Raw genomic sequence first — 22,457 nt, forward strand, 5'->3', positions numbered from 1 at the left:
TATATATATATATCATCATCATCATCATTAGTGTTTTAGCATACAATTTTCTATGCTTGCATGGGTCAGACTGTATTTGTTGAGGCAGGTTTTCTATAGCCAGACACCTATACTGTTGTCAAACTTCACTCGTTTCCAAGCAAGGTATTTCTCATGGTCTTCACAGAAAACTGGAAACAAGTGACATTGCTTCCATGATATTGCTGCTCTTTTACAACCATCAAGTGATTTCAGGACACAGATATATACCAGGAGACAGACAGGGACACTCACACATATATGTGATGGACTTCTTTTGGTTTGTCTACCATATACACTCATGATGCTTTAATCAGCCCAGGACTATAGTACAAGACACCTACTCAAGGTGGCTTGTAGTGGAACTGAACCTGAAACCACCTGGTTGGGAAGTAAGTCTCATAACCACACATTCACATCTGCACCTAAACCACACCAAATAACTATGATTATGTTTCAATAAGCCATTTTAGAATTACTAAATATTGCTATATATTGCAGAAAGTTTTCATATTCGTAAGTGCTATAAACAGATTAGCAGAACATTTTAAGTGTTCAGAGATTATTACTTAGCCCCAGTTTCCTTGAATGTTATCACCTCCATTTTCCATACTAGACTGGGTCCTAATGCTAATGTTATCCATAGCAGCAGTTAGAAAACTTCAAACTCATCATTTTATCATGATGTTTTCCTTCATTTCCAGATTCAGCTTTTAGTTCAACCATTATGCTTTCTAAGGCTCTACTTCTACTCATTACCAGCTCTTATCTTGATATGCTGCAATAATCTTATGCTCATTAATTCATTACCATGTGTCACCTTATTTCAAAATGTCACACAACTACAACCCTTCCATGCTCTTTCTGGTCAATTAACCTGTTGGTTTCCTGCCAATTCTCTGCAGGAAATTTGTTTGGTTCCTGACATGTTTCAGACATGTAAATAAATGATTGCCTAAAGTATCTTTCTCAGGTCATCCTACAAACACCTGTAGAAATTCACTGACACCAACTCAAAAGTCTTCATTTACTGAGGTAACAGATCTACTTATAGAGCAAGCAATAACTTTGTGCTGAAGACTGCAACAGATGTGCTTTCTGATCAATGTTCTTCTGCATTCTTCATTGTCACAACTCACAAATTTTCGATCCAACCATATTGTTCATCTAGCACTGCAGATAAAATTGCCATATTTGTCGCCTGCTCTTTTGTCTTTAAATCCATTCTCTACATGACACACACTACATTTTCTCCCAGGCTCTCCAATAGACTCCCCTACTGGATTTGTCTATTTTAGCCCAATCTGTTCACACTTTATTCAGATTATAGCTACCATGTGTGACATCTCAACCACTTATCCAATGTTGATTGCTTGTCACATTCCCACCTCATCATGGAAGCAGTGTGCTTCCCACTCTCTCTTTCCCCCTATCCATGACACCTATATAGCTAAACTGTGTCCCATTTCTAATAAGTGACCATCTCTGATTGACAATTCTCTGTCTTTCTCATTCATAGGCAATATTTTTGTAAAGAAAACTGACACAGTTTATCATCATCATCCTCTCTTAATGTCCGCTTCTTTGCTGGCGTATGTTGGATGGTTCAACAGAATTTGATGAGATAGAAGACTGCATCAAGCACCAGTGTCTACTCTGGCATGGTTTCCATGGCTGGATGCTCTCACTCACACCAATGACTTTACAGAGTGTACTGGGTGCTCTGTTCACAGCACAAGCACTTGTAAGGTCACCACTTAACTTGCAAGATAAGATCCCTCAACTAAGTGTGCATGTGTGGGGGGGGGTAGTATTAAGGAAGATGGCTTCATCTCAGTTGTTGAGAGATTGAAGTATGAGAGAGGGTCTTGAATATTTTACTTCTCAGTGACTATCATAGCAACCATCTAACAAACCACCTATTTCTTTCTTGCCTAGTATAATTGCTCTTTAGTAAAAGTATATTTGAGGTCTCTTTTGGTAAGAATATTTACTATTTTACTTGTTTCAGTCTTTTGACTGTGGCCATGCTGGAGCACCGCCTTTAGTCGAGCAAATCGACCCCAGGACTTATTCTTTGAAAGCCTAGTACTTATTCTATCGGTCTCTTTTGCCGAACCGCTAAGTTACGGGGATATAAACACACCAGCATCGGTTGTCAAGCGATGTTGAGGGGACAAACACAGACACACACATATATATATATACATATACATATATACGACGGGCTTCTTTCAGTTTCCATCTACCAAATCCACTCACAAGGCTTTGGTCGGCCCGAGGCTATAGTAGAAGACACTTGCCCAAGATGCCATGCAGTGGGACTGAACCCGGGACCATGTGGTTGGTAAGGAAGCTACTTACCACACAGCCACTCCTACATATATATATATTTTCTTGTAAATGCCAACAAATTATGAAAATGATATATTTTTTTGCCAAGCACTGACGATAGTGGACAAAATGTGTGTATGTCAATTCCACCAGGAGATAGGTTACCATAACAGGTTAAAAGCTATTCCCAATATCATATTTTTGGACAGGGAATCATGGAATAACCAATAATAGCATATTGAATGTCTTGCTCCATGTTTACCTCATATATGTGTGTGTGTGTCTGTGTGTGTATAAATATACATGCACACATGTATGTATGTGTACGCTTAACTGGTATATAAGTCTGGAAGAATCATAAAAGATTAGGTGTATATGTGAATATGTGCAAGTACAATTTTATTATTTTACTGGTTTCAGTCATCACACTGAAGTCATGCTGGTACAAGACGAGCAAATTCGGAGGGGATGGGAGTAAGTCGATTATATTGACTGCGAGGCTCAACTGGTACTTACTATGTTGATCTTGGCAGAATTTGAATTCAGAATGTAAAAACCAGTGAAATGCTGCAAAGCATTTTGCCTAACATGCAAATGATTCTGTCAACCCACAGCCTTTATAACACACACACACACTATATATATACTTTATACTATATACTTTAGCATTTAGCATTCATATTATTCTGTCAAGCATAATATTCATTCGTTCAAATTGGCTTGAATTAATCATGCATTATCTCACTGGTTCTAGACATGATTGCATATTTTTAGAATGACATTGTATGGTAGGGTGTGAGAAGCTGAATTTGGTCAGTTTGAACATAAAAGATGTAGAATATTTGGACCTGATATGGCCGGCCTAAATGTTAAAGGATTAATTACATACATATATGTGCAGGTGCGTCAATGTTGTAAACAATGACACACCTGTCAACCATATAGTTCCAGTTTCAATCCCAGTGCATGGTACCTTTGACAAGTTTCTTTTATGACTGCATCAGTAAATAATTGACCAAAGCTTTGTATGTGAAATTTGTTAGATGGAAACGGTGAAGAAGCATGTCATATGCATATTTATTTGTCTGCATACACTAGTTTAAGCACCTTGTAGTATTTTTTTCTTTCCTTGGGAGGAGGTGATTTCCTAAAAGGATTAAATCCAATAGGTGAACTCAGCCATTTGATGGATAGAGATTGATAGAAAAAAAAAAAAGAAAGAAAAATGTGGCTGTAGGTGCAGGTGTGGTTGTGTGGTAAGAAGCTTGCTTCCCAACCTCATGGTTTCAGGTTCTGTTCCACTGCGTAGCACCTTGCACAAGTGTCTTCAACTATAGCTTTGGGCCAGCCAAAGCTTTAAGAGTGGATTTGGTAGAAGGAAACTGAAAGAAGCCTATCGTATATGTCTATGTATGTATGTGTATATATATATATATATATATATATATATATATATATATGTATGTATAAATATGTCTGTATTTGTCCCCCATCACCGCTTGACAATTGGTGTTGGTGTGTTTACGTCCCCATAACTTGGTGGTTCAGCAAAAGAAACTGATAGAATAAGAACTAGGCTTAAAAAAGAACAAGTCCTGGGGTCGATTTGTTTAACTAAAACCCTTCAAGGTAGTGCTCCAGCATGGCCATAGTCAAAAGACTGAAACAAGTAAAGCAATAAAAGAACAGACTAAGTTCTAGAGTTCATATAAATTGGTCAAAGATCCTTAAAGACATTGGAACCCTGACATTGGCCAGAAACGAATAAGTGAAATCAATAAAAGGATACATAATAAATAACAAGATGGATAGGGAGGTCAGAGCAGAAGATATGGAATACATAAAAGTAAAGATTAATGAGCTGGATATAATTTAACTCTCTAATTGGTCATTCCTCATCCTATAGACCTGTGATCAGATGGACAATCCTACCATGTCTTTACTGTAATCATTTTATACTAAATGTATTTTGTGCTATGTTATATACACTGTGTCCTTGCTGTTTTGTTTTCTGATTACTATTTTGAGATGTCAAGCTGTGAATTCAGAGTGATTTGACTATTATTTCTAGCTAGTCACACATCTATGTAAAGTTTACCCTGTTTGGTTTCTAAAATGTCTGGTTCTTCAAATTTGTTATTGTTTCTTCCACAATGCTGAAAGTAGGAAATGATCTTTGATAATTCTACATTACTCAAGTGGAATATTAACCTGACAAACTGACAGTAAAAATTCTAACTTCAAATGACTGTACCTTCATTCCTTCCCCTCACATAGTATTTACCTTTCTTTCAGTCCTTGTTTTTCATTAATGTTTCATTTTATTTTAAATATTCAGAACTTTAAACACTTCATCCATTGTCTGACTTTCCCAACCTCTGAATCTTTCTTCTTCTTTCTCTTTGATATGTCTCTTTCTCTCTTTTATACTTTTACACATACACGCACTCTCATACACACACATATATATATATATATAAGTAAGCTGATTCACTGCTTGAATAAGGCCAGTTAAACTATAGCTAGTTTTCGTTCTACTTTCAGGCCTTGGAAAAATAACATACCCATGTTATGGATTGATATATACTCAGACCACTTTATTTGAAATCGACTAAAAGTAAGCTCTGCGCATGTTTTTGCCTAGTACTGATGTGCGCCAATGCTTAAGTGACAGGCCGTCCCCTTCTCTAGGGCCACAGCAAACAGATCTGTGCATGACTGCTAGCAAGCTATTTGTATTACTTATATTAGAACAATCACTAGATACACAGCCAAATAATATGATTTGATTACTACTACTACTACTACTACTACTACTACTACTACTACTACTACTACTACTACTACTACTACTACTGCTACTACTATTACACAAATTTTTATTACTGGTTGCAGAATATACTAAATTAGATCTGTCTCACATTTACCTATTCTTCCTGTGTTTTTTGTGTGGTTATGCCTTCTAAAAACATCTGTCCTCGAAAAGCAACAATACACTCTCTACTCTTGGTTCTACCATTTTTAATTGTCACTTCTGTTTTCTTTCTCACTCACTCACCCACTCACCTGCATGACTGCCTGTTTCTTTGACATTTTCTTTTTTTTTTTTTTTTTTTTTTTTTTTTTTTCATGTGTGATTTCCCCCTCTCCTCTTATCTACTGGACTAACCATTCATATATAATTTCACTTGTGCATCATATTTAAAGGAAGTGTCAACTGTTTTTCACATTACATCTTGTATCAATATTCTGTTGTTCTGATTTAAATATATAATTATAAATTAATATGATAATCTATACTAAGTTTCTCCATGTTGTAGTCATAAATATTAGTTGATGTACTTCCATTCCATGTTCAGTTCAAAGTTCAAATACCTCTGATATTAACAACATTACCCTTTCACCTCTGGAATACTTTAGATACTCTGTTATAAAGTTCTTTCTTCACAAATCTATGTTGCGAGTTATGGTGACTATTTTCATCAAAAATATCTTTCTAGTTTTACTATATTTATATGTTTGTATGCATAGGTGTAGGCATGGCTGTGCGGTAAGAAGCTTGCCTCCCAACCACATGGTTCCAGGTTCAGTCCCACTGCATGGCACCTTGGACAAAGTATCTTCTACTATAGCCTTGGGCTGACCAAAGCCTTGTGAGTGGATTTGGAAGATAAAAACTGAAAGAAGTTTATCACGTGTGTGTGTGTGTATCTATGTATGTGTCTGTGTGTGTGTTTGTCATCCACCACCACTTGACAAATGGTGTGCTTACATACCTTGTAACTTAGTGGTTCAGCAAAAGAGACTAATAGAATAAGTACTACACTTAAAAAATAACTCAATGCCCTGCCCCAGCATGGCCACAGTCAAATGACTGAAACAAGTAAAAGAAAGATAAAAGAAAGATGTATATATGTATGTATTATTCACTAATTTGTGCGTGCGGGCATGGGAATATGTTTCCCAAGGCAAACTGCAGTGAAAAAGTCTTTACAAGTTCAAATACGTTACAAACCTATTTGAACTAATCTAAAGTTGGTATATATGCTTTTATTCTTTATCTGTATGGTATCTGTAACAAACTCTGATCTCCTCCCAGGTAATTTTACTCTATCAGATAAGGATGAAAACAGTAGCTTAAAACTCCAGACTATATTTGTTGAGACTAGACAATAATATATATATATATAAAACCAAAGTTTAAATTACTGATAATTTATAAACCTCTCATTAATAGAGGGAGGCCAATTGAAAATTATGACATTTGGTATTTCCAAAGGCTTTTGTAACATCAGTAAAATGGGTTCAGTTGGGTTTCAAAATGTAGTAGTAGTAGTAGTAGTAGTAGTAGTAGTAGTAGTAGTTGCAGTAGCAGTAGCAGCAGTAATTTCCCAGTATATGCTAGCTCTCTTTTGGTAAGAATATATAATCTAAATAGGATGCAAATACAATTCTACATTAACGCATCTAGAGGTTTATTACACCAATGAACATCTAATTCTTTTGTATATTCATCTCAAATAAAAATCAAATTAAGAACTTTATTGATTTTTCTTCAAAATTACATTGTCCAGTTATTATTTTTTTTTTTTTATATTTTTCTTTTTTATTTGACATCATTTAAAATAACTGCTTTCAATCTGAAATATGGAAAAAAAATATGAAGAAAAAAAAAACAAAATGCAGACAAAACATAAAGAAACTCTCAGCCCAACTGTTATATATTCTAATTTAGACTGAAACCAGATCTTAAGCTTTAATGCTTCTAATAGCCCCCAAAAGCTAATATGTTATGTTTTCACTAGTTTAAATGTACTGTGATGGAAATATTCCATTTATTCTATTTTGTAAGTGACCACTATATTTTAGTTCAAATGTAGTGTACGTTTTAAAAAAAACTAACAAAAAAAACAAAAAACTAAAAGCTAATTTTCTAATGTAATGTTTTCCAAAATTTCTTCTAAACAATTTATTTCCTTTCTGCATTCAAATATTATTCGACTTTCTTACTATATTCTTCGTCATAAATATATTTAAGCATTTTTTTTTTTTTTTTTTTTTTTTTTTTTTTTCACTTCTTAAAGATTTATAGCATAGAATTAATTCTGCACCTGCTAGTATTTGGGGTTTTTGGTTTTACATTTGTTACTTTTTTTTACACTTTCTTAATTTGAGTTATATATTTTGGCTAATTTGATATTAAATTTAAAATTCCTCTCCTCTCACTATTGCTGCTCTGTGTGGCTATGTTTCATGTTAAAACACCCGTTAAACAGAAATTTATTTGTATATCTACTTTAATTTTAATATTTCAATAGAGAAATTATTTCAACATTTTCTGCTATTCAGTTGGAAGGTAAAAACAATGCGGGTTTTCATGACAAATTTCTGCTCCTTTTTATTTTGTTCTTCTAGAATCCTTTTTCTGGAATAACATGTATAGCTACTGAGTAATTTTGATTGGATTTAAGAATATCTTGTAATGACGAGTTTCACTCCGGCTAAAAGAAATAAGCTAGGAATTTTAAATTATGTTGACCTGGAAGAGATATCATTATCTACTTGAATACAGAACATCTCTATTCTTTATATTCATCATGTATGCATGTATATATCTTTATGTATATATATGTGTGTATGTATGTATGCATGCATGTACGTACTTATGTGTGCATGTATGTGTATATGTAGCTACTCTCTAGCTACTCAAACACGCATACATGCAAACACTTCCACACACACACATGCATGCACACACATATACATTTGTCTATGTGTGTATACATATATGTATGTATATATTTTATTAACATGTATGCTTATTCACACATTTGCCCACATGCAAACATTCACCATCATAATTCCTTGTTTGTCTTTCTCTTTAATCTTGATTATTTCTGCCTAATCTTGATTAATATATATGAAATCCTTCCTACCTCATTAGAAAAATCTTGTCTCATTATGTATTAATTGTTTGATGATGTAGCATTGCTTGTTTTTGAATATATCATGCAGTAATCTGATCTTGTGTCTCCTCTCTGAGCATGTCAGGGAACAAGCAGACATTTGGGACAATGAGGTGGGATAATGTGTGTGTGTGTGTGTGTGTGCGTGTGTGCGTGTGTGCGTGTGTGTGTGTTGAGAGAAAGGGCAGCTACAGGTTTGTGTTTGTGTGTCTCTAGTCTCTATCCCATACACTTGTAGGATAATTAGTCAATTTTTTTTAAATGGAGTTTCACATGTAAACTAATGAATGGTCATTCTTATTGACTTCAGAGAGTTGAATAAGGAAGAGATGACAGTCATGCCTTTCCTAAACTTATTAACAAAATGAATAAGTTAGTTACAACTGGTAGCTGAATCTGTATGATTGTACTTGTACTCACTCCACATGTAACATACCAGCATGCATGCATGTATGTATGTATGTATGTATGTATGAATGTAAGTGAGTGATTTAATTATATTAACCATAGTAGTTCTGAAAGGGCCATGGTTTTGGCAGAAATAGTGTAGCACCGGATTTTAGCTTTGGTGTTCTCTACCCTTCTGTGACAAAATTAGTACCAGTAATATTACTGTACAAACAAATTATCCCACTCTTAACAGTAACTGGCCTTCTATCTCCTTCAAGCTAGTTGAAAGATTTTTTATTTCAATTTATATTTATTCCACCACCACCACAACCTCGTGTGTGTGTTTGCATATGTGTAATCATATCACATTTCACTGTTATTGTTAAGTTGCTGAATGGTTGTAAGTAAAAGTCTATGCGTGTTAACAATTTCAAAAAGATAGGCGCATTTACCATACCAGTTGGAATAAATGTTTGAATTCTTCTTAACTAGAATTAATTTAGGAAAAGATTAGATGGACCATCATTGGTCATATAGCATCTTCATTATAGAACCAACTGTTATTATTAGTGAGGTTATAGATGATTAGTGAAGAAACCAAAGTACATTTGACTTTACCAAATAAATGATGAATTTTTTTAAAAAGTTGTTCTTACGCTTACATTAATTGACTAAAACTAGAATGTGTTTGTGTTTTAATCACTTTATAGCAATGTCAGAGTTTTTAAGTATTTTTGGTAATCTTTTATCAACCATAAACACAATAGCATTGGCTGCATGCCTATTCCAAACAAGGCAATACTCAGCTCTATATTGACAAATCTTGGTTTGTAGATATTGGTTATGTTAAAGATGTGCCTAGAGAAAATTTAATTATCATTTTGTTTGATTACCAAGTGTTTTACTGTTGTGATCGTAATGATTTACTTTAAACAATTAGAATAAAATTCTTTATATTCTTATCTTGTTTAAAGCTTTACAAAGAATTCTATCAACGGATTACATGGAAAAACATAAAAAGTTAAAAAGACATTTTTGTTACACGTATAACAGCAGTTTATATTTAAAACAACATTAAACCCTTTTGATGCCAACCTGCCTGAAAGTGACTACCACTGGTTCTTTGATACAAACTTCAAAACCTTTCATCAAAATTCCATGTTCTAAACACCAGCTTGATAATGGTTTCAAATTTTGGCACAAGGCCTGCAATTTTGGGGGTGGTATTAAGTTGATCACATTGACCCCAGTGTTTAACTGGTATTTATTTTATCTACCTCGAAAGGATAAAAAAGCAAAGTCGACCTCAGTGGAATTTAGACTCAGAACATAAAAAAACAGATGAACTGCCGCTAAGCATTTTGCCCAGCACAATAACAGTTCTGCCAGCTCACCACCTCCACACCAGCTTAATAATGACAATGTTTGTTAAATTCTTTATTCTTAAAATTAATTGAAGTAAAGCTAGAGTATTTTACCAGAAATATTATAACAGAAGGGTTAAGTCTCTTTGGCACTATTGTATCTACTAATTATTGGTTAATGTTAGTAATTTTGTTTTGTTTTTTTTTTTTCCTTTTTAAATTTAGTGAAGACTTTTCTATCATGTCATCTCATCTACTCACAGTTTACAATTAAATATTACCTTGTAGTGGTATCTTTTTATGTTAAATTATGTTTATATACTTGGCAATACCAACCCTTCATCATCAACTAAACTCCAACATGTGGCTTGTTTTATTGCTATATTTAGACACTTGTACTGCAATGTTGCAAAAAGAAGATAGCAAAATAAGATGATATTAGCAATGATAATAGTTTCTTATTTTCTGTAACAAAATTAAAAATTTGCAGTCATTACTTCATATTGTGTCCATGTAATTAGTGTCGTTTTTTTAAACTTAAAAGTATTATTAGTATACCGAAAATAATATTTTAATTTCCTGCTGTGTCTAATTTATGTTTTTCTGTAATCAAATATTAACAAGAATATCCCATATTATTTATTTTCATATCTTTTTTTTTTTTCCTTAATTTTCTCAAGACTGAAATATTTTTTTACAAATAGCTTTTATATTAATATTTTGCATTTAACAACTAATGTAATTAAATATTGATATGAAGACTCTTAGAATTAGTTCTCTAGGTGTAAATTTCTTCACCATAAAGATTTAAATCAGAGAAAGAAGGATGATGTTGACTGAATTTGTTTGCTTTAAAATGTATGAGGAGTGAAAATGTGAAAAATTTATTTTGATTGATTAATCTGAATGTGAAAGTTTCATGAAATGTTTGGATGAAGCATGATATACATAAATAGATTTTTTTTTATATTCTGTTTAATTTACTGCATATTTAAAACAATCAGTGGATATTATTCTTACTTTCTGCCTCTGCTTAATAAATATTTCATCTACATGAGAAACATGATTTTAAATTAACTAATTTGATTTCTGTCAAATTCTAATAGACAAAGACAGATTAGAGTCATCCAGAGAGCAAGTATCAATTTAAAATGCTAGGAAGTCTCTTATTTATTTAAACTTTCAGTGCTTTTGTACAAAATAGCTCTTGAGCTAAATTCGAAACCCAGGCTTTGTACTGATTATTTAGTTTTTGGATCTTTTGCAAGCTTGCTTATACCAAATATGGAAGATTTTCTTCAATCCTTTTTTTATGTCTAATTTTATGAAGAACAACAATGAAGCCATGTTATTTAATGAAGTTAAAATTAATATTGTCACAGATTAACGATATAATGTACAATTTTGAGATGCTTTGAAATGACTCCATAATTTTTTTTTTATGATATTCCACAATAAATGAATACAACAATGTATTAAAGCAATCAATGAAAGTTTTTAGCTGAATATTTCAACATGCAGTAATAAAAATGTGTTGAAACACCAACCAGATAAGATCTAACCTATCTCATTCCTGCTATGGCAGTTATAATGGTAAAACAATAATTCTTCACTTGTAAAAATACTCATCGTACCAGATATAACACAAATGGCTGATACGTTTATCTTGGAATTAATCATTATGTAAACTCTGATTTTTTTTTCCCCCTTTCTGTCTTTGGAAAGAAGCCAAGTGAAAAGTAAATATTATATATTGATTCCTTGTGATTAAGATGTTGTATACCAGTTATTAGCTTCACTTTGAGGTCCTTTGAAATCTGCTTCTATAACAGTAATATCTTCCTCATCAATTTGCTAAAGCTCATTAGTGCTCTGTCAAAGAATGAATATTTATCTTCAGTTGGCTATCCATGTGTGGCACTTATGTCTAAAGTTATCTGAGAAATTTTCCTGTCATTTTCTCTAATTATACCTAATGCTGGCCTATGCCCCTGGAATAAGAATTGGTATAAGTATAGTTACAGTTCCACACCAGACACTCCCTCCACATCTTGCCAATGATTGCATAAAAATATTCTTCATGCTATTATAAAGAAAAATGAAAACTAGCTTCTCTACTATTATGCAACTTTCACCATACCTATGCAACACAGCAATGTTCTTTAATTCTTAATTCCATATGGATATAATTCTGTATAGGATAAAAAGTTGAAGATAATCTTCAGCCAGCAGCATTCAGAAAAAACAAAAAAAAAAAAAGCAAAATCTATTTTCTCTCATTAATTTCTATTTCAAGATAAGTTGGTTATCATAGTTGTCATTGATTAATTCAACCACCTACTCTAGTAGAGAGCTGCTGTAGTAATGACTGTCAGATGTATTACTCTTTAGTTAGGTAAATACAATCACTGTTGACAGTTCTATTAAATGTGCATCTTACAAAACATGACATAATCTAGGTAGACCATCACTCCTTTCCAACTGTGTATTCTAGATCAGGAGTAAAGTTTTGCAATTATCAAATCCTTATGAATGTTTATTCTTATTTATCCTAAAATATATGTCTTCAATACAAGATATAGAATAGAACTTTATTTGTTCAGTTGATGCCTTATGCTTCTACTCACTCTCATGAATAGTTCATATAACAGGGCCTATCTGATTGATTAAGCAACCAGGAAACTTCAATTAACTGCATGAGTCATGAGCTGAATGTATATCAGTGTTTACTTCGTGTGTGTGTGTGTGTGTGTGCACGCGCGTGCGTGTGTGTGTGTGTGTTATGTTATGTGTTATTTCTTTACTACCCACAAGGGGCTACACACATAGGGGACAAACAAAGACAGACAAACGGATTAAGTCGATTATATCGACCCCAGTGCATAACTGGTACTTATTTATTTGAACTCAGAATGTAGCGGCAGACGAAATACCGCCAAGCATTTCGCCTGGCGTGCTAACGTTTCTGCCAGCTCGCCGCCTTGTTATGTGTGTGTGTGTGTGTGTGTGTGTGTGTGTTTTGCTTAAAAGAATATTTGTTCATTGCTTTTTCACTTCCATTTTCCCATGCTAGCATGGATTAGATGAATATATTATCAAGACATCGTTTTACAGCCTGATACCCTTCCTGTCATTAGCACTTGGCTATTTCTCAAGCAAGGAGGCTTTTCAGTCATTTGCCTTCAAGGCTGTAAAGCTCAGAGATGATTTCTTAACAAGAGGAATGGCAGCATCCCTGCTTGTAGCTTGTGGCTATCAGAAAAACACACGTGTAAACAAACACAAAGGCACACATATATACACACACACATACATATAAAAACATATGTCTGTGCATGTGTGTGTGTGTATTAACACGTGTGCATGTTTGTGTGTCTGCATCTTTGTTTACATTATAACAGTAACTCACTTCAAGTGGAGTCAATGTTGTCACTTCTTCCATCAACAAACTGTTCACTCACTTCACACATCTAAAATAAAAGATAAGCAGGTAGGGGGTTGCAACCAGGAAGGCATCTGGCTGTAAAAACAGTGGACCAGAAGTATATACATTTTAAAGATGTGTGCATGTAGCAAATCCAAAATTAAGGATTAAAATTTTTTTTTCTTTTACTTCGGTCATGTCTTTGCATTTGTATTTGTTTCGCTAAAACACTGCTATGAGTGCATTTACTAATCTACTAACACTCAGTTTACCGTGTATGTGTGTATGCACATACATATACATATTCCAGAAGCCTGAAGGAGTCAGGCTCCCATTAGAGGCCTGCGAAACTTAAAGTAGTATGAAACCAAATCATACTGTTTTAAATAGTATATACATAAATATGGTAAATGGAAGATGGAATATACAAGAATCTTTATTAATCACGATAGTTGTTTCCCTCCCCTGGAAATTTTTGAGCCTTGTGCTTACAATAGAAAGGATTATTATTATTATTATTATTGAGTGAGAGGGCAGTGCATGCCATCAAAGTGACACTGGGGTAAAATATATGAAGCCCAGTATATCCATCATGACTACCCGTTTGATGAGGGTACACCAGGCACATGCATCACAACCATATGTGCGCAACATGGTGATCTCATATCAAGATAAACAGCACATGACCTTGCAGGTGGGGCCCAGTTAGAATTTTCTTCAGGTTGAGTAACCCATCCTGTTATTAATTGCTGCCCTTGTCGCAAAATTTGAAACCATTATTATTATTATTATTATTATTATTATTATTATTATGCTGGCAGAATCGTTAGCACGCTGAATGAAATGCTTAGTGGTATTTTGTCCATCGCTATGTTCTGAATTCAAATTCCACCAAGGTCAGCTTTGCATTTCATTCTTTTGAGGTCAATAAAATAAATACCAGTTGTGTTACTGGGTTTATCTAATCAACAATCCACCCCAACAAAGTTCAGGCCTTGTGTCTATAGTGGAAAGGATTATTATTATTATTATTAAGGCAATGAACTGGCAGAAGCATTAGTGCATTGAAAAAAAATGCTAGGGGACATTTCTTCTCACTTTTTATGTTCTGAGTTCAAATGCTGCTGAGGTTGACTTTGTTTTTAATCCTTTTGGGGCTGAATAAAATAAGTACCAGTTCCATACTCAGGTTGATATAACTGACTTGCCCAACCATCTCATGAAATTGCTGGTTTTGTACCAAAACCAGAAATTAATCATCCATCATCATCATCTACTGGATTGGCAAAATTTGTTAAAGAATAGGATGGTATGTCTTCCAGTTTCTGTGTATAGCTCATTCCATACTGATTTTAAATTCTGTCAAGGTCAGCTTTGATTTTTCATTTTTGTGGATTAATAAAATAAAGCACGATTCAAATATTGGAATTAATTCAATTGACTAACCCCCTTCCCTCAATGCTGGCCTTGTGCCTCAAGCTGGCAGAATTGTTAACACGCCAGACAAAATGCTTAGCGGCCTGAGTTCAAATTCTGTTGAGATCGACTTCACCTTTCATCCTTTCAGGGTCGATAAAATAAGTACTAGTTGAACAGTGGAGTCAATGTTATTGACTAACCCCTCCCTGAAAACTTCAGGCTTTGTGCCTATAGTAGAAAGGATTATTATTATTATCATTATCATCATCATCATCATTATTATTATTATTATTATTATTATTATTAATAATAATAATAATAATAATAATAATAGGGGTACTGGTGTATAGCAAAAGCATTAAAATGCTGGTCTTTGTTCCCTACAATATTTAGTATTTTCTCTTTACTGTCTGAATCAAATTCCAGAGGAACCAACTTTGATCATTCACCCTTCAGAAATTACTAAAAGAAACACCAGTAACATACCAAGGTCTTCCTATGTAAGCACTTTTGCTCTACCCTAAACTTTGTGTCCTTGTATGAATATAAAAACAAGGATTAATAATAATAATAATGGTTTCAAATTTTGGAACAAGGCCAGTAATTTCAGGGGAGAGTAAGTCGATTACATTGACCCCAGTGGTACTTATTTTATCCACCCCATGAATGATGAAAAGCAAAGTCAGCCTTGCCACAATTTGAACTCTGAATGTAAAGCCAGACAAAATACCTCTAAGCATTTTGTCTGATGTACTAACAATTCTCCCAGCTCACCACGTTAACAAAATACTATTGTTTTTTAACATAAAAATAAGATTTACTTGTTTGGTACTTTATTCTTTTGAGCCTAGAAGGCTGAAAAGCAAAGTTGACCGTATCAGACTAAAACCTGCAAGGTATTGTGACTCCATTTTATTCCAATTCCACCAATGCATGTTATTCGGCCACACAAGTGATATTAACAGAAAACATTTCTTAAATGTACATCGATTCATTTATAAGGGAATGTACTTATCTCTATATGCATCTACACACGACACACTCACACAATATATTATCATTAAGAAATATATTTTATTTCAAACTCAGAATTTTGATTTCATCAAAATAAAAAGTGAACTATAGACTTCCCTCTTTGCATTAGTAAATGGCTATGTAAATCAGAGGATAGATGTAGCTTTCTAAGTGGACAGCTTCATTTTATTTTATATTTATATTTACCTACTTTTTTTGTTTTTTTCCTCAAATATACGATATCTTTATCTTAGCTTGTTTGGTGATTATTCACTATTTTTCATGATTGAAGTTGTGAAATACTTCATAATTATAAATGTAAGCTTCAATTTGTTACATCTACTTTATTAAATACTGACATATATATTTATTTTCTCCTATCATTTTCACTTGTATAATTATTATTATTGTTGTTGTTCTTCTTCTTCTTCTTCTTCTTATTATTATTATTATTATTATTATTATTATTATTATCATTATCATTATTATTATTTTTGTAGTTCCTTCATATTTTTATTCACAAACATATCAGAAAACTTTTGCTTCAATTTTAAAACTTATACTTCTACATCATAGCAGTTTTCATTTAAACTTAATAGATTCCTTATATAGAATCAGCATACGACAGCAGTATCTTCTTCAAAAAGCAGTAAATAATAATTCCACACATCAGATTGTTTTTGTACTGCTTTTTTTGTTGTTTTGTTTGTTTATTTTTTTATGATTTTAGAATATGTCAGTTTTCTGTTTCTGTACAGAATTTAATTTTTGAAATGTTATAATTTATTTAGATCTTTGAAATATTCTAGAAACCTGAAATATATGTATATATATATATATATATATATATATATATATATATATATATATATATATATATATATGTATGTATATATATATATTTATATATATATACACACACACATATACATACATATACACACACATATACATATATACATACATATACTTGTTGTTTGAATTCTTTGTTTTGCTTTCTCTTGTTTAATTGGTTTGTTTTTTACTCCTTCAGTTCACTGACCAATCATCTTGTATGATGTCATTCCAGCCTGTTGACATTAATATGAAACAACATTCCTCTTCCTCCCCATTACCCACACCAGTGCTGGTAGAAAGTCAGATCATAGCTATTGCAGAAGCTGCTGCCAGAGTTGCTAAAGATTCACCCGGATTTGAACCTAAAGAATTAAATTTAAAAAAACAAATAAACAGAGAAATTCAGGTTTGTTTTGTTTTTTTCGTTTTGTCTTTTTTTTATATATATTTCTGTTATTCTCAAAGTGCCACTGTTAGGAACTGTTTTAGTTTACCCTTTTACTAATCTTCTTTGTTTTTTTTTTATGTTAATTACCTGGGTAAATATATTTTACTTTCCAAAGGAAGAGATAAGCAAAATGAATAAGTTAGTAGGGTATCATGCAACCAGAAATAAAACAGGTTTCCTGCTGAGAAAGGGCATGGAGAAATATCTAATGGGAAGCTGCCTCATAAACCAATGCAAGTTTGAAAAGAATTCAGATCATATTTACATGGGGAGCAAGGAAAAAGAAGAGAGTTACTTACATAGGACAGATGTTTGAGGAAACACTTTTTACTGGTTCTTACTGGAGGGGACAGCAACAATGAAAGGATGAGTGGTAACTGAGAGACAGGTTACTCTATTAGTAACCACAAGAGAATGCACAAGAGAAGAAGTTCAACTGATAAAGAACCATGGAAGCTTTTATAGACTGTTTGTGTGTGTGTGTGTGTTACTGTTTTCTTGCCTCGACATCCAGTGGTAGTTGTGTAGTTGTAAGCAAGTGTCACTGTAATGCAAGCAGTGTCTGTTTCTGCTCTTCAATGAAAACATGTCTCGTCATGGGAAAATGTCACCTTACTTGGAAACGGGTAAAGACTGGTGATAGAAAGGGCGTTCAGCCAAAGAAAATCTTGCTCGACAAATTTTTCCAAACCGTTGCAAGCATAGAAAAGTTCACAATAAAAGAGTGATGGAAAAACAATGAAATGCAGAAGCAATGTCTTGGCAATGAGAGAGAGTTAAAGTTTAACTGCCAAATAAATAATGCTAGAAACTCACTTTTGAACTCAGTCAAGGAGAGAAAGAATGCCAGCTGAGGCACCCACCTAAATATGACAATAGTATTCTGTACTAGAGACTTATAAAGATGGAGAAAACAATTAGAGGCGAGATAATAACTAGCCAAACTGACTTGTATTCTGCATTCTGCTCATATTTTTAAGTAGGTACCACAAGGTGATATAATTCACTGTCAATATTCAGTGACAGTTGACCTCTTTGGAAAACATTCCAGAAGTACATTAACGTCGTTGGCATCTTACCAGCAGCAGTAAATTTGTTTGTTACCTTCATAACAGCAGAGAAATCAGAAGCCATCTTTAGAACAGTGGTCTGTGATTGTAAATGAAATCACCCGTTTTACTTACAGTCAAATTAAAGCATTGATTGGAAATCTTCTCCTGAAGAATATTAATAAAAAGATTAAACTGAAGAATTCAGTTTGGATTATTTAATGAGAACTATACCTTAATACTATAGTACTACCTAAGGCAGTGAACTGCAGAATCATTAGCATGCCAGGCAAAATGTTTAGTGGCATTTCATCCATCTTTACATTCTGAGACCAAATTCCACAAGGTTGACTGGCTTTCATCCTTTCAGAGTTGATAATTATTAGCTGAGCATTGGGGCCGATGTAATCTACTTAACCCCTCCCCTGAACTTGTACCAAAATTGGAAACCAATATTGTAGTACTACCTTCCTAGAATAAACCAAGATGAAATAGAGGCTTGTCTAGGTACTCTCTGGAAATGTACATAGCTCTGTGTACTTAAACTATCAATTACCTTGACTTCGACAAGATGATTTTTTTTTTTTATAATTACTTGAACTTGTGGCTCTCTCAAAGCTCATATGGTTTGAATAAATCTGCTAAGTTATATTTTTTACCCCTGCATGATTAAATAAAGGGTGACCAAGAGCAAATTGTCTGTTCTGTTCAGCTGTGTAGGATTGAGAAAATGATGAGACATGAAAAATAACAACTAAATAATAATGATAATTTTTAATAATATCCACTTAATTTCTCTATATAGATAATCATGTAAATACCTTAATGTATACACATTTTGTCTGCTGTAGACATCGAATACTTATTTTTCTAAATCAGTGAACCTTTTTTTTAGAATGTATAAGATTTATAAATATGATCTTTTGAGAAGTGGAAGTTGATATTTTGTAGGGATTCATAGATAAAACCTGAATTTAAAGTATGTGTGTGTGAGTGGTGATTTATATAAATTTTTACATTTACATCTCGTTGGAATAAATATTCCTTGAACCCTATTCATGTCTAAGATTGCTTCCTTTCTTGAAAACTATATCATGTCAAAGATTTCACCATTTTCAATATAATGACTGACTACCGTTTTCAGTTTTTACAATTAAAACTAGCACTGGTATTGACTGTGACAGAGAGAGAGAGGGGGGGAAGAGAGTGATGTGGGGTGTAGTCCACTTGGGTGTTTAAAATTTTTATGTTCTGAGTCAATGGAGAAAGTAATAACAGTATACTTAGGTTGTGTCTGTTGACGATACTTTCTCCTCTACTACAAAAATTGGCCTTATTGTTGGCACTACTATCTTTCATTCCATTGTAGCAGCCATACTTGCTGAACGTATGTCAGTTTTTGTTGTTTTGCTAAGCTGTGCATTTTTTGTAGATTGTTTTCACTGATAAGATTTGTTGATTTTCCTTACAGATGGTAATGACCATGTCACCTGAAGATCCAAACAGAATGGAGGAATTAAGAAAGTATGCTGCAATCTATGGACGGTTTGACTCCAAAAGGAAAAATGATAAACCAATGTCACTGCATGAGGTAGGAACCATCATTACAAAGCCCTGAGATGTTTATCTCAATCTGTACTAACTAAACTACATATAATACTAATTGTTTAACTATTATACTACTGATAGGAAAAATTATTGAAATAACTCATTAATTACTGGAACATTTAAAACTAAACTGCAAAGTAATGTCAACAGATAAAACTATATTTTTAACCAATAAAATTAGATAAGATTAAGTGATATTATTTACCTCCCTAATTATGAGGATCTTATGCGAGTGGAAGGGCAGAGGCCTTTAGTTAGATGAAAGCAGGGTTAATTCAGATAGAGAAAAGCAAGTGGTCGCTAGTTTAGTTTAAGAGTTTAGAAATCGTAAAATTATGGTAAGCAGAGAGATGGTGAAGTGAATAAGATTGAAACCGTCCAGCAGGGGTTGTGCAGAGTCAGTGCAGCTGGTTAAAAAATTCTGCAGTAAATATCTGCTTCAACAAATTACACATATTTTAAAATTTATAAACCTAGGCAATCCAATGAGGACATTTAGAAAAACATGGAAAATAGTGTTAAAAACAAATCAGAAATGTCTGCATCTATTAAATGTTGTCTATATATATATAATACTGGTATTGTTTTCTGTTTGATGTGAAAACTTGTGTAAATGTCTAAGATGAATTTGTTCAATAATAATAGAATTTTTCTGTCTCTGTAACACATCTCTAGAAATGAAATATTTTCTTAATATTTACTTCACTTCAAAAGGCAGCAAGCTGGCTGAATCATTACTGCACCAGACAAAATACTTAGTGGCATTTTATCTGTCTTTACATTCTGAGTTCAAATTCCTCTGAGGTCAACTTTGCCTTTCGTCCTTTCAGGGTCAATAAAATAAGTACCAGTTGTGCATTGGGGTCAAAGTTATCGACTTGCTCTCTTCCCCCAAATTGTTGGCCTTCTGCTAAAATTTGAAATCAATATTTACATCACATCAGGTGGTAAGCTGGCAGAATTGTTTGCCTGCTGGATGAAATGCCTAGTGGTATTTCATCCATCTTCACATTCTGAGTTCAAATTCCGAGGCCGACTTTGCCTTTCATCCTTTTGGGGATGATAAAATAAGTACCAGTCGAGTACTGAAGTTGATGCAATCAACTTGGTCCATCCCCCCAAATTGCTGGCCTTGTGCCAAAACTTGAATCCAATATTCACATCACATTTTCACTAGGTTTTGCATGGCCTGGCTCTGGATTTGTTATCAGGTGTCTCATTCCTAGTTCTGTACATAATATTTTACTGAATTCAAACTAGGAAGTTTTATTTTTAAACAAAGGATGATAACAATTCTTATCTACAAGGCCATTGATGCATGTAGATGCACAATGAAAATTATAATCTTCTTAGATAAACATCTTTTTATAAAACTAAATTTAAAGAAAAGCTATCTTTAATGCATCGAACAAATGTCCACGATGGTGATGGCAGTGATGGTTATTCACTAAGTTTAGCATATATTTCTAGCAATTCTCCACACTGAATTCTATTTATAAGGGATTTACTAAAGTTTACTCTTTTGAATTAACTTCTATATTTTATTACTGTCACATGTTGTTCACATTAATACTTCTTCTCTATATCTACATCTTTGTCATTTATGCCTGTATCACATGGTTGAGAAAAGCTAAATTGATCATGTCATTCTCCTTATTTAGCTATCTTTTATACTAGCGAAGAAATTACAAGGCTGTAAATTCAGCAAAACTTAGAACGCTACCCCCTCCTCTCCACTTCTTGTCAAGAGATTTTCTCGTGTTTAATATCAAGAGCAATTCTACTCAATTCATTTCTAATTCTTAATATGTCTGCTTTATGCTTCAACTGAAAAATTCATTTTTATTCTATTCAAATTAAATAATTTTTACTAGCAGCAATATATATATATATTATAAATATTCAACATCTTTTTACTCTGTTTTTAACATTTTTAATACATACATACATACATTCATACGTGCGTGTGTGTGTATATATATATATATATATATATATATATATATAGTTTTTATAATTCCAGTGTATTTATTATTTTTCATTTATTTATTATTTCTGTTCCCACCTCTTCTATTGGCACTAGTTGTTGTAAATTAATTTAATTTTTGTTTGATTTGTGAACACTGAATTATTGGTTTCCACTGTCACTTAGAGAATAATTTTTAAAAACTTTAGGAGGTTGTTTTTTTTTTGTGTTTGTTGTTGTTTGTTTATTTTTCTGCTTTTTAATCAGAGGTGTCCTTATTTATGTTTCTTTTCTTTTGCTCTCTCCATTTATGTTTCTCTGTGTTATTTTGTCTTAGAAAAAAATCCAATGAATTTCATTGGAAATGGAAAGTGAATGAAAATTACAAATAACTTGTCAAAATAGGATTCATATAAAATTTTTTAAAAAATTGCCATGTTAATCATTAGTTTTCATAAATGATGTATATCATAAGCCTTCCCCACCCTTTTTTTTTTCCTTTTTGTCTGTATTCATTATTTTGTTGTTCATAGCTGCTCTGTTCTCTTTAGTTTCTTTGAATATATCCTTAATTATGGTAAAAAGAAAAAAGGAAAGAGGTGTGAGTCATATTGATAAAT

At 32.9% G+C, this 22,457-nt stretch overlaps 1 protein-coding gene across 11 annotated transcripts in view; it reads left to right on the forward strand.

Annotated features, from left to right (window-relative positions):
• LOC106867422 (NGFI-A-binding protein 1) overlaps window positions 1–22,457 on the forward strand; it is a 223,322-nt gene that overhangs the window by 147,997 nt on the left and 52,868 nt on the right. For 10 of the 11 annotated variants that reach the window (XM_014912293.2, XM_014912295.2, XM_014912297.2 and 7 more), the window contains 2 exons: window positions 16,963–17,172; window positions 19,735–19,854. In XM_014912293.2, coding sequence (XP_014767779.1) covers window positions 16,963–17,172; window positions 19,735–19,854 — 330 coding nt within the window. The remainder of the gene's footprint in view (window positions 1–16,962; window positions 17,173–19,734; window positions 19,855–22,457) is intronic. The other variant, XM_014912296.2, reaches the window with a different exon arrangement.

Source organism: Octopus bimaculoides, chromosome 17, assembly GCF_001194135.2.
Source record: "Octopus bimaculoides isolate UCB-OBI-ISO-001 chromosome 17, ASM119413v2, whole genome shotgun sequence".
In the NCBI taxonomy this organism is placed as follows: domain Eukaryota; kingdom Metazoa; phylum Mollusca; class Cephalopoda; order Octopoda; family Octopodidae; genus Octopus; species Octopus bimaculoides.